Genomic DNA, 14,505 nt, shown 5'->3' on the forward strand with positions numbered 1-14,505 from the left:
GAAACACAAGTTTTTCAAACTAAATTGCAGGTCTCGCGCGCACCGCCACTTAGGTACAGCGCACATCAAATAGCGCCGGCGTCAAAGGGTTAAACACTATCATAACAAAATCATACTGCAAGTATTTTAATGTTTCAGTGTTTAAATATAAATTCAGTGTGAATTAATTTACACATTGTTTCGTAATAAATTATAAGTTCCTTCCACACCTATATTTTTATAAACTTTTTATAGTGATAGAAACATTATAGATAAATAAAACACATATGAACATGAACTAAGGTACAAATGGTAGGGGACTGTAAGATTTATTTAAGTACAGTTCAAACAACCCGCATGACACTAGGCACGATGATCCCAGTAAAAGTAGTAACAAGAGTATGTCCCATTAGACCTGTACTGCACGGACAAGAGTAACCTGACAAACTTCTCAGGTGGTTTCCTCTCATCATAATAATGAAAAAAGTTCATATATACACATGTCCAGAAGTGCTTTGTTAGCAAGCTATGATTAGCGAAAGATTTCACTCGATTTTCTAGAAAAGTATGGAAATAAAGCGAAACTGAAAAATTTAATAAAATATTAAAAATTCGGTCTCGAAAAACATGCTTTATTTACATTTGAAGGACATTAACTTTATTAAATGGGTAATAAACACGCAAACTTTTTAATCAAAACTTTTAGAAAATTTAATTCCGAAGAGAATAATGTAAAAAATAGGCTAATACTAAACAAACACAAAGTTTAAAAGATTATTGTTTAATGAAATATACACATACGAAACATAAGACAGAGAATGCAACTAAGAATGCTACATTGCCTACATGATGCAGTACAGTGTAGACGTCCTGACCTGTGGACCACAAAATTTGTACAGCCTCATCAGGAAATTTCTCCAGCACACTCTACCTACCTTATTCAAATCTTCTAGACAAAACACAATGTCCTTGTATTAATACTCGCACAGAGTAATTTCTGGTTGTTTCCTCACTTTGCAGATGCCCAATTTGAATCCAGAATTGATACAATGCAGAACTCACCTGAAATGCGTAAATGCAAAAGAGGGACAGGCAGATAAAGAGAAAAATAGAAAGAAAAAGAATTTTTCAATCTTCTGAGTGACAGCAAGATATATAAAATTTCAAGTCCTTGCTCAAATTCATTATCGAGATATCCTGCGAAGAGTTAGACTTCTCTAATGATCAGCCAAATCCCATGGAGGATTATACATCATCATCAAAATCAATGTTGCCTATACATAAATTAAGTATCATGGAAAATTAAAATTCAATACAGAAGAGAAATTTTGCCAGCCTCTTAAGTTATATACTTCCAAGAAAGTGTTAATACACTATTAAAACAAAAACTACAAACTCTTGGAATAAAGCTCCAAAGGATGATGACAAACACTTCTCAAATATTTTTAACTATTTGCATACACTTGCCAGGAGAAATTGAAGAAGAAAAAAGCTTTTATATCTAGGATTCGGGAAAAAAGTTTATAAGACTTTTGAAATAATCTTATAACAACTTTATACATTCTGCTGTAGACTTTGGTGGTCAAGCTTGACTTGCCTCCCTGATTTTGGCACAGCTTCTGTGTCAAGGTTCCTCCAAACCTCACCTTATAAATAGTTTTAAAATATATATTTTACAAAATGACTGTAACAGTATAATAATCCAAGCAAAGAAATGTTCCCTTACCTTGCTAAAATAGCCGACAGTGTGACACCCATCCGAATCTCCGATTGTCATGACATAGAACAAGAACGGCTCCACGTCATAATACAAGGTTTTGTGATCGAGGAAGAACTTGGCGAGAAGACACAGGTTTTGACAGTATGACTTATACCTTTTCCCATCCACTTCCCATACAGAAACTTTGTCTTTCCTGGGGAAAAAAAAATTTCAGAGTATAAACAAAAGTCAAATTAACACATATTTATTTCTATAATAATAAATTTAGAATGGTCTTTACAAAATGTATGATATTAAATAATGGAAAACCTCTGTCTCTTTACCTAAATACAATGAATAGTTTTTCTAAAAAGATTTAAGTAAGTAGATACTGATATACAGTTCAAAGTTACTAAAATTAGTTTGATTGCTAAACAACTTTTTTAGATTGATTATGTCTTAAAAATTGTATTTTATATTTAACATGCTGATCTAGAAATAATGAGTATTGTTTGTGAACATAGATGATAAATGATTTCAATTGAAAATGTGTGGATGATATGTGTATAAATATTACTCTTCCAACTAAGGCCTAGTGTTCAATAATAAAAATATACAAATATTTTAAAACTTTAACTTGTATAATGAAGAGAATATACCTATTTAATATGATTATTAACTTTCTCTCACCAAATACCAGACCCAACATTAAGATTTCTCTCTTGATTAATATTTTACATAATCTGGTTAGTCCCTTTGATCCTATTTATTTAATTTCTTTGATTGCAGGCCACATTCAATTCGAATTCTAAACATACTTCTTTGTTAGAGTCAAATACGGTCAAGATATCCAATGGCTTTTATAAACTTCCTCATTTAAAGTTTATTTAAGCATCTTAAGCTCAGTTAAGATTTCAAACCATTTATTTTGTATAAATAGGATTTAGATAACAATAATCAACAAAAGGTCAAATAGCATGATATTTAACCCAAATATGTTTCTCTTTGGGTGATAAGTACATCCTTATGAAGTTAATGAAGATTTATGTTAAGCACTGACTTTTATTATTGTAAATCTAGGATGTCACTAGTTATATGGCTTAGTTTAGGAGGTTAAAAATAATTCACTTATAAAATCATGGAAGTTCAAAAACAAAACTACTAAATGCTCCTAAAATACTGTCCTTTACTGTCATTAACAAACTACAGGCCATCTTTTCAATCTTGAATATTCTTTCATATAGTTTGCCCAACCACTGTAGAATATTCACTACCCTTTCCTTTTAAAGACAAGATTTGACTATAACCAACTGAAACTCACCTATAGACTTCCTCACCAGGTGGATGCCGCCATACACACTTGCTGGCATGTCTGTTGAGTGTGGCTCTGCTCTTCATGTAGCGCAGACAGTACTCACACAGGTACAGCTTAGGCAACCGAGCGTAGTCATCAGGATACGGACTCTGATACCACACCTCCATTTCAAATCTGCCCATCTCTATCACTTTAGTGCCTCTAACGTTGGGCAGCCCTTTCAGGTCTTCTTCCTAAACATCAAATAGACCCATTGAGGTAGAGTGAAAAAACTGAACTCATCATACTACACTTGGATCATATGCTGAAGGATGTGTTTAGTATTAATCTCGATGTTGTGAACATAGGTATTTGTTTACACAAACAATTATATTATTAACAAGGAATTTTTAAATGATAGAAAGAGTAGGCTTACCTTTACCAGATTGGAAGGATAATCTTCTTCTTAATAAAGAGACATTATAATGACACACAAAAATGGGATATTTTGTGGTTACTAAGCACTTCATGTAGAGATTCAAGTTGAAAGTCCCACCATTGCCAAATTGCAGGAGCAATGAAGTTTCAGAAACAAAGGGGTTGTAGATTCACTGAGGCTATTTCCCATACAATACTATATCTACAGTCTAGAGAGTTTATGTTTCAGATATTTAGTAAGCCTGCAAGGGAAGGAGGGGGGTTCACTTCTGGCTGGTTTCTATCTTCCAGTTGAACCTACAAGGGTATAGCAAAACTTGATGTGTCAAGTGCAACACTGAAGATGTCTAGGATGGCACATCATTACCCACACATGTTAATTTATTGGGGTGCAAGGGTAGATCAATAGGTCTAACTACTACAGAGGATGACTATTGGAGTTGGAGAGGCTCCCTAAGTGTGTTAAAGGTAATTGGTAGTGTAGACATAAGCCACCTCTGTCTACCTTGACTGGAGAGGCTGACACAGAGGTGGCCTCCCCTTCTTCCAAGGAGACATGACTGAGATTAATCCCCAAAATCGTCTCTCATGGATCTTGACAGAAGGCAGCCCTACCCCCAACCTTATCCATCCTGAATATCCTGTCACTCCAGAAGCAGCGTAAAGATCCTTTTAGGACTACGTGCAATTTCTCAGCTACTTGTCCTAAGAGAAAGAAAGGAAGAATGGTTTAAGCCGGGAAATATGTTTCTTAGTTAGGTGGCTGATATTTTGTTACCCACTGGTAGTCTAACTCTCATCTCATCAGTTGGGATTGCCTGATTGGGAAGCATCTTTATGACAATGACTCTCACAGGTTTAGAGGGATATTTCCATGTCTGACCCTCTCCTTCCCCTGTGGGCTTACTAAATACAACTGGTAACATGAACTGTATAAACTGTGCAGATACAGTATTGTTTATTAATATATTACATTTTGTAAAATATACAGTGAATATACAACAATGCTGGACTTTTCAATTTAACTGTCTATGTTGTGATTTGTCCAATGACTTGTCTCTAGGATTATCCTTCCAATCTGGTGTAAAGGTAAGCCTGTTCTTCCTATCATATTAAAACTATACAACATTAAATAATTGGAATTTCTTAAAGAAGTTCAATACTGCACTCAGTCCAATACTTTGGGAAAGTTACAACATTGTAAAATATTACCCATCCAACGAGTTTTCTTTCCTGACTTTCTTTCACATCACAATCTCAAGTAATCATTGTGTAAACTCAATAATCATTATATGTAATATTATAAACACAATGCTCTCTTTTAATAAAAAAATTTCATCTGGCTTCCATTCTTATTCCACCCATAACACCAGTTATAAGCAGTTAACATTTTACCTCGTGTCAGAAAAATTTTGAGTATCTAGAAAGAGTAGTGTGTGACCATCAAATAACTGTTCAAAACTGCAATATCGGCAAGTGAAACATATATAATGTTCAAACAAGTGTACAAGTGTAAACAAGTTTTTGTTCCCTCAAGTCAAGTCAGCTTTCAAGGGGACAAAATTTGAGACTGTTGAAACAGTAAAAGAAAATGCAACGGAAGTCATGAAGAAAGTTACAGAAAATGATCTGCAGCATTGTTACGGACAGAAATTCACATGAAGTGATTTAGGGATCATGGAGAGAATTTCATGAAGAGGAAACTCCCTCCTCCTTATTTTATATTAAAATAAAAAAACCTCCTCCAACAACTGCTTTTTTGTGTGATCCTCTTTGCTCCTTGTTTTTTATTATTGTTAGTAAATATCTGTAAGTAAAATTTGTTTTTCAGTCTCAGTCCGGTTATTTTCTAGCCACACTTAGTATGAAAAATCAAAAAAATTATAAAATGTTGAAAGATTAGTGAAAATGTGTGGTTTGAGAACTTTGTGACCGTGGGAATTTTATGGGGTTGAAGACAGCAAAACTTTGTGTTATTGAAGTTTGCAAAAATGATGACAGGCAAAGGTTTATCCCCTTATCCAAGTTTTTATTTTGTCTTCATGTTAATATCTTAAGATTTTTTTCTTAAAAATCATTATTATTAGTATGTATGATAAAATGTGATTTTTTGGGGTTAACGACAAAAAATTTCAAGTTATAGATTAAGTGCGATAAGAAATTCAAAGGAAATGTTAAAAAGTTTGTTATTATAGAGATTTTTACTGTCAAAGTCCTACTTTAGATTTACAGTAAGAATGTACAAGACATTCATGGATATATTCATTCTGGAGTTCTCCCACCAAGCTAATATAACAATAATTGACTCACGATAGTCTCGGACGCGAGTGCCTGTGCCTCTCGGAACAGCCTGAGGTCGTATTTACTTGCACAGTGTACTAGACTGGGCTCTCGCTCCTTCACTGTGGTCGGGTCACTGCTGGAACTGTCTTCATTGTCACTCTGACTCTCACCACGCAACTCCTTCACTGTCTCCCGGTAGGTCTTCTGTTCGGGTGTTGGATTGTTGGTGTGGCTCATCTTCAGCACACTCACTGCTTTCTTGCGCTCCTCCTCACGCTTTAGATGGTTCTGGTATGCTTCCTGGCAACAAATAGACTTTAACTGTTTCAATTCGACAGAGAAAAATTATTTGTAGATGACTAGTTTTTAAATTTACCTGGGACTTAGTGTTTTTAAATGTAATTTTCGAACGATCTTATAATAGTCGTAAGTTACTGTTAATAATTATAATTTTTTTATTTTCAAATAATTTAATAAAATATGATATAATCAAGATATCAGTAAAGTTTTGAATGCAGAAAAATATGTCAAGAAAAGTAACCTACTTCACTTACACACTTAGCTAGTTTACATTTATTTACCTTCACAATTCAAAATTCATAAATAGTTTGACTTACACTGTTGTGAATTCACATGATTATAAGTGTTATAATGTTAAAATATGCCTTATTATGACCTATTTATGGAAAAAAATATGGTACTACTTTTTTAAATTAAGAACATACATTACAATGCTGTAACTTAAATTTTTAGGAAGATTTCATATAAAAATGAGTTATAAATAAAAAATAATGTTTGAAAAGTGAACATACATTAACAAAATGAGATAGGACACATTACTTTCATACAAACTTTTTGTTTATTTTGAAGAAACATGTTCATGAACTCTGATGGAATAATCCAGGGACACTTTGTAAAATCTCATGTTAGACTGCACATTACGTCATTGTTGTTATGTTTAATTCTGTTAACAAGACAGTAAAACTATACAAACAAATTTAATCCACAATATTTTGAAATATATTACAACTGTAATACATTATCACAATTCTTAAATGTATAACACTCATAAAATACACCAAATATTTATATAAAATTTTGTTAGACTGTCACAATTTCTCCTTTTATATATCCAGTTTTGGACAACTGAGAACCCTTGTATTTATACACTTAAAGTGAACTTAAACTCCGGACTGATCGAGATGAAATCAATCTGAATTTTAAATACCAAAATAGAACTCAAGTTATTATTCAGCAGAAAAAACTGCGTAAATATTTCAGTTTCTTTTACAATATATACTTCCAAAACGTAAACACTAATACTAAACTAGCGTATCTAAAACAAACATTAACAAGATGCATCTATGACATTATAGTTTTGTTAGAGACAAACTTAACAACTAACATTGGCAGTGGTAAACCTGGATTTGTAAACTATATAGAGTACTCAGCAGATGTGATGGATCTCCCAAAACCAATAAAATTAAATAAACTGATCTGTTCTTATCTTATATTAGTAATGTAAACATTAGTGCTGTCAGTTTTTTAAAGTCTTTTCTTATCAATTTACCTTTCAGTACATTGAACTGAAACCAACTTTCATTATTTACTTAAGGCATAAATGAAAAAAAAAAATGATCTTTTCCTACTTTGTTTTTTTCTTTTGTGTTTTTCAGTAGTAAAAACAAAACAAACAAAATTTAAATTATAGTAATTTTGCTAAACTAAGTAAAGCATTTCACAATATTTTTAGGTCAGTTTCAATTTATCTTATCATTTGGAACAAAGATTAGTGACGCTATTGCATTGAACAGGGAACAATAAGGAAAAGTAAGATGGTTGATTGAGAGAGAATGATAGCAAAGGCACAAAATAACAAAAGGCAAAATAAATTCAAAGATATTTATGTGAGAGTGAGAATGATTATGTTCTATGTTTTCTTGTATAACACGTGCAAAGCTGTGACCATTTCACCATTTCATTCACGTGCTACTACACCTAACAGAGCTTAAAATTAAATAATATATTTATTTAATTATGAGTTCAATTGTAAAATATGTGTGAAGGAATATACAGATGCACAGAAGTTTTTTTGTATGAAAACTAGACTCAAATTTCAGTAGATAATACAGCTCTTTTTACACTGATTGCAGTGATTGTAAAAGCGATGAAAGTTTTTTCTTGTTAATATTTTAGTTATTTAATATTTGTGTAAAGGGAAATAAATTAATAATTAACAAGTTTCATCTTTAGTAAAATCCAAAGAGATAATGCGTAGGTTCCACAAACAAGAAGAGATACTCCATACTCCACTAAAATCGCATCAAAAGATTTATCTTAGATGCGGCCTCACCTTGCACTGCTGGGCAGTCTTGTTGTGGTACATGGGGCAAGCCTCGAGTGTGAAGTGGCTGGGATGTTTGCCACTGAGATGTCCTAGCGAGTCACATTGCTCAAGTGGACATTTACGCTCCTCCTCGACTACACCACTAGCGGCATTCTCTGACGAATTACGTGCTTTCGGCTTGCGCTGTGACGCAGGGCCCTTGGGTCCCGCCTTCTTCACTGGTGATTTAGACAGGCTGGTCTTGCTCTCTGTCAACATTGTAAATAAAAAATACGCTTTTAAAAATAACTTTAGCCTCTCACTATTAACAAAATTTATGTGTGTCTAATTTGCTATGAAACAAACACAAAACACCACTATATTTTTAGAGCTTTGTGAAACTAATAACTCACCTGATTCTGTCTCCGACTCACTGGGAGTTCTGCCCGTCAAATGTTTACTCCGCCTGGCACTCGCCGACCGTGTCTGCTTGCGCGTGGCAATACTCCCCGTGTTGTTGGCATCACTGTCAGACACTATAGGAGGAGGGGCGGCAGGGAGGGGGTTCTTGCGAGGTCTCCCCCGTCCCACCCCCTTTAACTTGGCTACAGGATTAGGCTTTACATGGGCTGTCACATTGGTCTGGTTGGTCCGGCCAGAGTCTGCACTTGATTCCGAGTCGGAACTACTCCCTATAAAAAAAATGAGCTATAACATATTAATTTATTATAAAATAACTGTTGTTTAAGAATATTTATAATGTATTGTCAATAAAAGGATAGTTTTTAATTACTGCAGATTAGGTTTATAGTCTACCTCAATCAACTCAATGTACCTGTATATATTATAGTGAAATGTTTCAAAGGCTTATTATTTCTGTTCGGTCATCCACCTACTGTTGCCGCGCCACATCCTACATGCAGTATCTAAAATGATTGTGTTTTGTATTATCTGTGGCATTTTTTATATATTTATTTATATCTGTGTTGTGCATTTTAACTCTATGACAAAGCCACTCACCACCACGGCTTCTAAGGTCCGACAATAAGGGAATAATACGCTTTCAAAACAAGTCAACATAAGGTATAAAGAGGTACATTGGATTCTTGATGGCAGGCTATCAACCTAATGTTTAGCCATTTAAATTATTTGTTGGAATGAATTCAATACAACTAATATTAACCAAATAATAATTAGAAGAAAGAAGCCATTAAAAAAGTAATACAATTTCCAAATCTAAACATTATATAATTTTTTTAAAACATGTTAAGTAAATTGTAACCAATTGTATTAATGTAATAATAATTAATTTAATAAACCATTCTTAGTAGGCACTAATAAACCATTTCAACACACTTAGGTCCATAGTCCTGGAGATTGTCCATGGTACCCAGGAGTTTAATAACAAAACTAACAATAAATTATTAAAATAACAATACCGTTTACACCTTGATGATTAAAATGGATGATTCTTAGGGGTATTAAGTCTGTTATAAACATTTCTTGTGTTACCATTAAAAAAAAACTGAAACACTGCTTTTTGAGAACTATTATCTATTTTTTTCTTCCTATATAGAGTCATGTAACATAAAATTAATCATAAGAGTTAGCAAGTTAAGAAACATTACACTGAAAGCAAAGCCATAATTGTGTAATTCCATACACCAAACTTGCATCTCAATAAAGTATTCGAAAATTAGGTTTAAGACTTGAAGAGACAGGTAGGTTAGAGAGATTAGTTGTTCATGTAGTGTAGGTCAACACCTTTCACTAAAGATGAGAATTTTAAAGTTGTCATACTATATTTTGTGCAATCACTGTCTAAAACATGTAAGAAAAATAAGTAAAAACCAACAATACAGAATGGTTTTAAGTCAAATTTTGTAAATTAGTATTCAAAAGATGCAATGTTTACTTATGATACCACATGAGCATTTTTTGGAATTCATTTAACTCTAAAAAATTAAACTACAACAAACTAAATAATTTGTAGTGTTCTTTTTGTAAATGCATTTAACATGATTGAGTAATTTGGATTATTGGTTACGGTTATGAATGGCGGGTCTAACATACTAGACTAATAGGAATTGCTCTGTCACTTTTTTGTCATGTATTTGCCATGTTTTAAGTTTTTATAACACAACATTAATTATAGAATTTTGCTATAGGTTTTAATATATATAATGGTTCAAGAAAATCTGCAGTGATCTGTTATCTGGAGTTCTAGGCTGAAGAGCACAACAATTATACACAATATATAAATTGTTGTGACATATAGACATGATGAATTCTATATTATAGATGGATTGACTTTAATTTGAATAGGAAATAATTACAATTGCACCAAACTGTATACAACTTTCAGGATGGATATGGAATTTAAATTAGAGAATAAAATTACCTGATGAATTAGAAGAAGCAGATGAATTGTTTGAAGTGACAGAACTAGCTCTTGATTTGTCTGAAGGAGTGTGTGAAGTTGAGTCTTTCTTTGTCTTGGGTTTAGGTTTTGCTGCCTTACTTGTAGCTGCAGCAGCTGTTTTCATAGCTGTCAATTTGGGTGGAGGAGGAGTTGCAGTGTTATCATCACTCTCACTGCTGTTGTCTGGACTAAAAATACTTTTTGTCTTCACCAATTTTTTTTGGGCATCATTCTTATTTACAGATTTATTATTGTCTTTAGGAGGGACCTTATGGGGCTGCTTCAGAGTTGGAAGTGGTTTCTTAATTGGTGGTTTAGGTACTGGTTTTGTAGGTTTAGTGATCGGAGTGACAGTAGCTGAAGCTTTTGGTTTTGTGGGAGGTTTTCGTTTTGATTTTGCACTAGCATCATCTGATTCTGAAGAGTAAACTTGAACCACTTTTTGTGCAGAGTTAGAAGCTCGTCTTTTAGGTTTCTCTTTGCTCTTAATGGGTTCAACTTCAGTAACATCATTTTTGGTTTTGATCGATGTGTCAGTCTTCTTTTTACTCTTCTTTTTTTCAGAGTCTGAGGATGCTCGGCCACTCTTGGGATTACTGGTTGAAGAATTTTCTGAATCTGATGAAGAAGACTCACTCCCTGAAGATGAGGAAGATGATGATGAAGATGAGCTGCTAGAAGAAGATGAACCTGATGCAGATGACCCCTCCTACAAATGAACAGTAATAATTAGTAAAGTCAAAATGTAAGAATGTTATTTTGTAGCAATTTATTTTATCAGGTAGCTGTCATTGCTAGATTTCAGAAAAGTATCAGTCGAATAGAAATTGAAGCTCCTTTAGAATCATTCTTAACAAAATGTAAGGATTGTTCATAACCTATACTACACAGCCTTCAAAACACATTCACTCCCAACATCTCCACTCGGATATAAGCCAATTCACTTCAGTGCTGTCTCTTGATTAAAGACCTTCAGCCATTATTGCAATATACGCGTAGTTTTTCTCCAGCATTCGAGCTATAATGTTAACCTTTACATAGCTAAATAATATTAGTAATCTAATATTGATATTTGAGTCAGGAGCTAAATAGCTTAATTTTCAGTAACTGTGCAGTGCGTCTGTTTAGTATTACACTATACTATGTATGTTCTGTGTAGTTTGAAAATAGACACTATATGGCTTTCGAAATACTGTTTTTGAGAAGCTATTGCCACTGCCCACTCCTGCTGAGCTTCTGTGTCCACGTCAACAATTAGCAGCTAGGTATGTACTCTTCAAACCAGACAAATGAAGTAATGTTGGGATCGATTCAAACGGAACATACGCAGGTAATGTGCAAAAGAAAAGAAAAAACCTAACTGCTTTCGTTTGTGTTCAATGCCTGGGTGAGCCAGGACTATGTGTACTTGGGTACTTTGACAAGTACACACTCCAAAAAGAAAATTCAGAGGGTGGTGGGAGTGTTGTTGTAAATAGTATTAATGATAATTTCCATTATTTCTAAATGGTATGTGCTGCCATCTCTGATTGGAGACACAAACAATGATGATACATTTCCAAGGAATTTGGGTCTAAAAGTTTTGTTGTTGCTGTTCCTGGAATTTCCTCATTATAAGGAATGTTTATAACTAAACACATTTTTTCAATATTTCTGCCTAATGCCTAATGAGTTTCAATATTTTATTAGCAGTGAATGTGTTAATTTTGTTTGAAAAGTGTCTTGGATATATAAATAATTATTACCCCTATAAGATTAAAACACTTCTTTGAAATAGATACCTCAGTTTATTTTGTATGATAGTAGACCTGATTATCGAAGGCTATATGCAATAAAAACATATTGACGTGATTGGAATATACAGAGTGTTTCAGAACTCTTGTACTCGCTACCCCAGTCTGCTGGCCAGGAGCTTATAACCTACGTACTGAAATTCTGATCTAGGTACTATCTCAAACATTTTCCATTCTTTACAAACATTCCATACTTTATTTAATTAATACTCATTGAAATTGAAACTAACCTGGCTTAATCTTGAATTTAGGTACTATCTCAAGGGATGTATTTTTATTCTCCCCAGCCATGCAAAGTGCTGCCGAAGCAAATGCTAATATTCAGGGTAATTTGTGATCAGTACTTTCCTGTGATCATATCGTATTGAATTGCTAAGAATTTCAGTACCTAATATATAGAGACTTCAGTGGGTTTTAATCATAGGTTATTAAGGAAATAAGAATTGTCACTTTTAAGGTAAACAATGAAATGCTCATTTTGTTCCATATTGTGATCCATAAAGTAGTTATGTTAAGTAGTATGTTATATATATATATATATATATATATATATATATATATATATATATATATATATATATATTAAACTACTTATTTAAATCTTCAAACAAGTTATTAAGACTGCAAATATGTTGATATTGATGGTAGTCTTGTATTCGATATACGAATATGGTGTATCGATGATTATAGTAGGCTAGTTGATATAAAAACCGGGTCCTCTTATTGTACTTTGCCCAAGGTGGCTTTAAATCATTATCAGTGGTGTTCCAAAATCCAATAAATATGTAAAATAAATTAAACTATTATATTCTAAGTTTGGTATCAATTTACAAAATCGTGACCATGGAAAGGTATGTTCATTTTTTTTTCCTGAAAACTACAATTTTTCCTGAAAACAATAGTGAAGAAAAAATTCGTCGGCAACGAAAATCAAAGGAGTTACGATTTTTTGAAATCCTCTGAAAACTCTGTTTTTGACAGTACCTCTGGCAATATTACTGAAATGATGACGTTAATCCTGTCAACGATGCCTGCCCGCTGCGCAGTGCTGCGCACTGCTTGCTCTTTTAGAAAAAAAAATTAACTCGAGCTTGCAAAAGTCGAATCCCAGATCACGTGATGCCCCTGATCCTTCCCTTCAAGTGTTGTTCGACAAAATTTTGTCGGTTATTTTCCATCTTTAATGCAATAATGCCCGAAAGGCATCAATATAATACAATGATATACTTTCCCCCCAGTTTATATGCACCTGTGATAATAACACTTGGCTATATAAATGCCCAACCCATGAAAAAAAGTCCATTTTTCATGGTCACGGTATTGTAAATAAATACCCTAAGTTTATTCTTTCTTGTAGGTTATGATGTACAATTCCTTCACCCAACCTAGCCTATGTACTCACATGCAAGTTGCACTTGGCTACATGTAAGTTAATATACAATTACGAATAACATCCAAATATTAACAAATAAAATTCATATTTCAAAAACATACATATTTTTAAGCTGTTATGTCAAACTTGTAGGTTGGAAATGTTTTATTATTGTTATTACCCATTAACGATTACAAGAAAATAACAAATTTAGCAGCATAAAATATACCTTCTTTTTTGGAGTCATTCCTGCGGTATTTTATTTATGTTTACCCTTAAACTTCAATTCCCCCAGTAATAATGGGAATCTTACAGTTGAAAAAGTACATATAGTGAGCACTATTTACAAACAAACTTTGTAGTAGTAAAATTTTGCGAAGATAAGAAAAAGACATCTGTGTTTTCTCTTAAACGCAGGAAACGAGGAATAGGAAAAACAGATGATTGCATGATGTCACATACAAAGAGTAAATAGATATTATCTCTATTTTTTGTTCCAAGCATTCCTTCAGTTGACACTGGCAGTTATTTTAATCTTCGCCTGATCCAGCACAGACAATGTACTTAAAAATTACCTAAAGTAAATGTCCTAAACATGAGATCACATTAAGAAAGTTGATATTTTTATGCTTATATCATAGTTTCAATTCTATAAACAACTCAGAAGAACGAAGAACAGAGCCTAACAACTACTCATGTAAAAAGGATCCTTCAGATACTTAGGGAATAAAATTAGTTTTACACTTTAATAAAAAAATTCTATAAATTACTAATCCATGTGCATTGGTATTGTAATTGAATCGAGAAGGAACAAGATATAAAGCTCTGTTTCTGGACAGAGCTCCAATAACAACCTCTCTCGTTATCTTCGCTTAAATTGCTATTTACAGTGGTCCGCA

General features: G+C 33.2%; 1 protein-coding gene across 4 annotated transcripts in view; it reads right to left on the reverse strand.

Moving 5' to 3' along the window:
• Positions 1-14,000, reverse strand: part of LOC124357007 (histone acetyltransferase KAT7) — a 244,431-nt gene extending 230,431 nt beyond the window's left edge. For 2 of the 4 annotated variants that reach the window (XM_046808375.1, XM_046808374.1), the window contains exons 1-7: positions 13,836-13,999; positions 10,421-11,150; positions 8,433-8,711; positions 8,047-8,288; positions 5,721-5,993; positions 3,000-3,226; positions 1,706-1,892 (exon numbers count right to left, since the gene is read on the reverse strand). In XM_046808375.1, coding sequence (XP_046664331.1) covers positions 1,706-1,892; positions 3,000-3,226; positions 5,721-5,993; positions 8,047-8,288; positions 8,433-8,711; positions 10,421-11,150; positions 13,836-13,853 — 1,956 coding nt within the window. In that variant the 5' untranslated portion in view covers positions 13,854-13,999. Of the gene's footprint in view, positions 1-1,705; positions 1,893-2,999; positions 3,227-5,720; positions 5,994-8,046; positions 8,289-8,432; positions 8,712-10,420; positions 11,151-13,835 lie in introns of all 4 variants that reach the window. The other 2 variants (XM_046808376.1, XM_046808377.1) reach the window with 1 other exon arrangement.
• Between the last annotated feature and the right edge of the window lie 505 nt (positions 14,001-14,505).

This window comes from Homalodisca vitripennis, chromosome 3 (assembly GCF_021130785.1).
Source record: "Homalodisca vitripennis isolate AUS2020 chromosome 3, UT_GWSS_2.1, whole genome shotgun sequence".
In the NCBI taxonomy this organism is placed as follows: Eukaryota; Metazoa; Arthropoda; class Insecta; order Hemiptera; family Cicadellidae; genus Homalodisca; species Homalodisca vitripennis.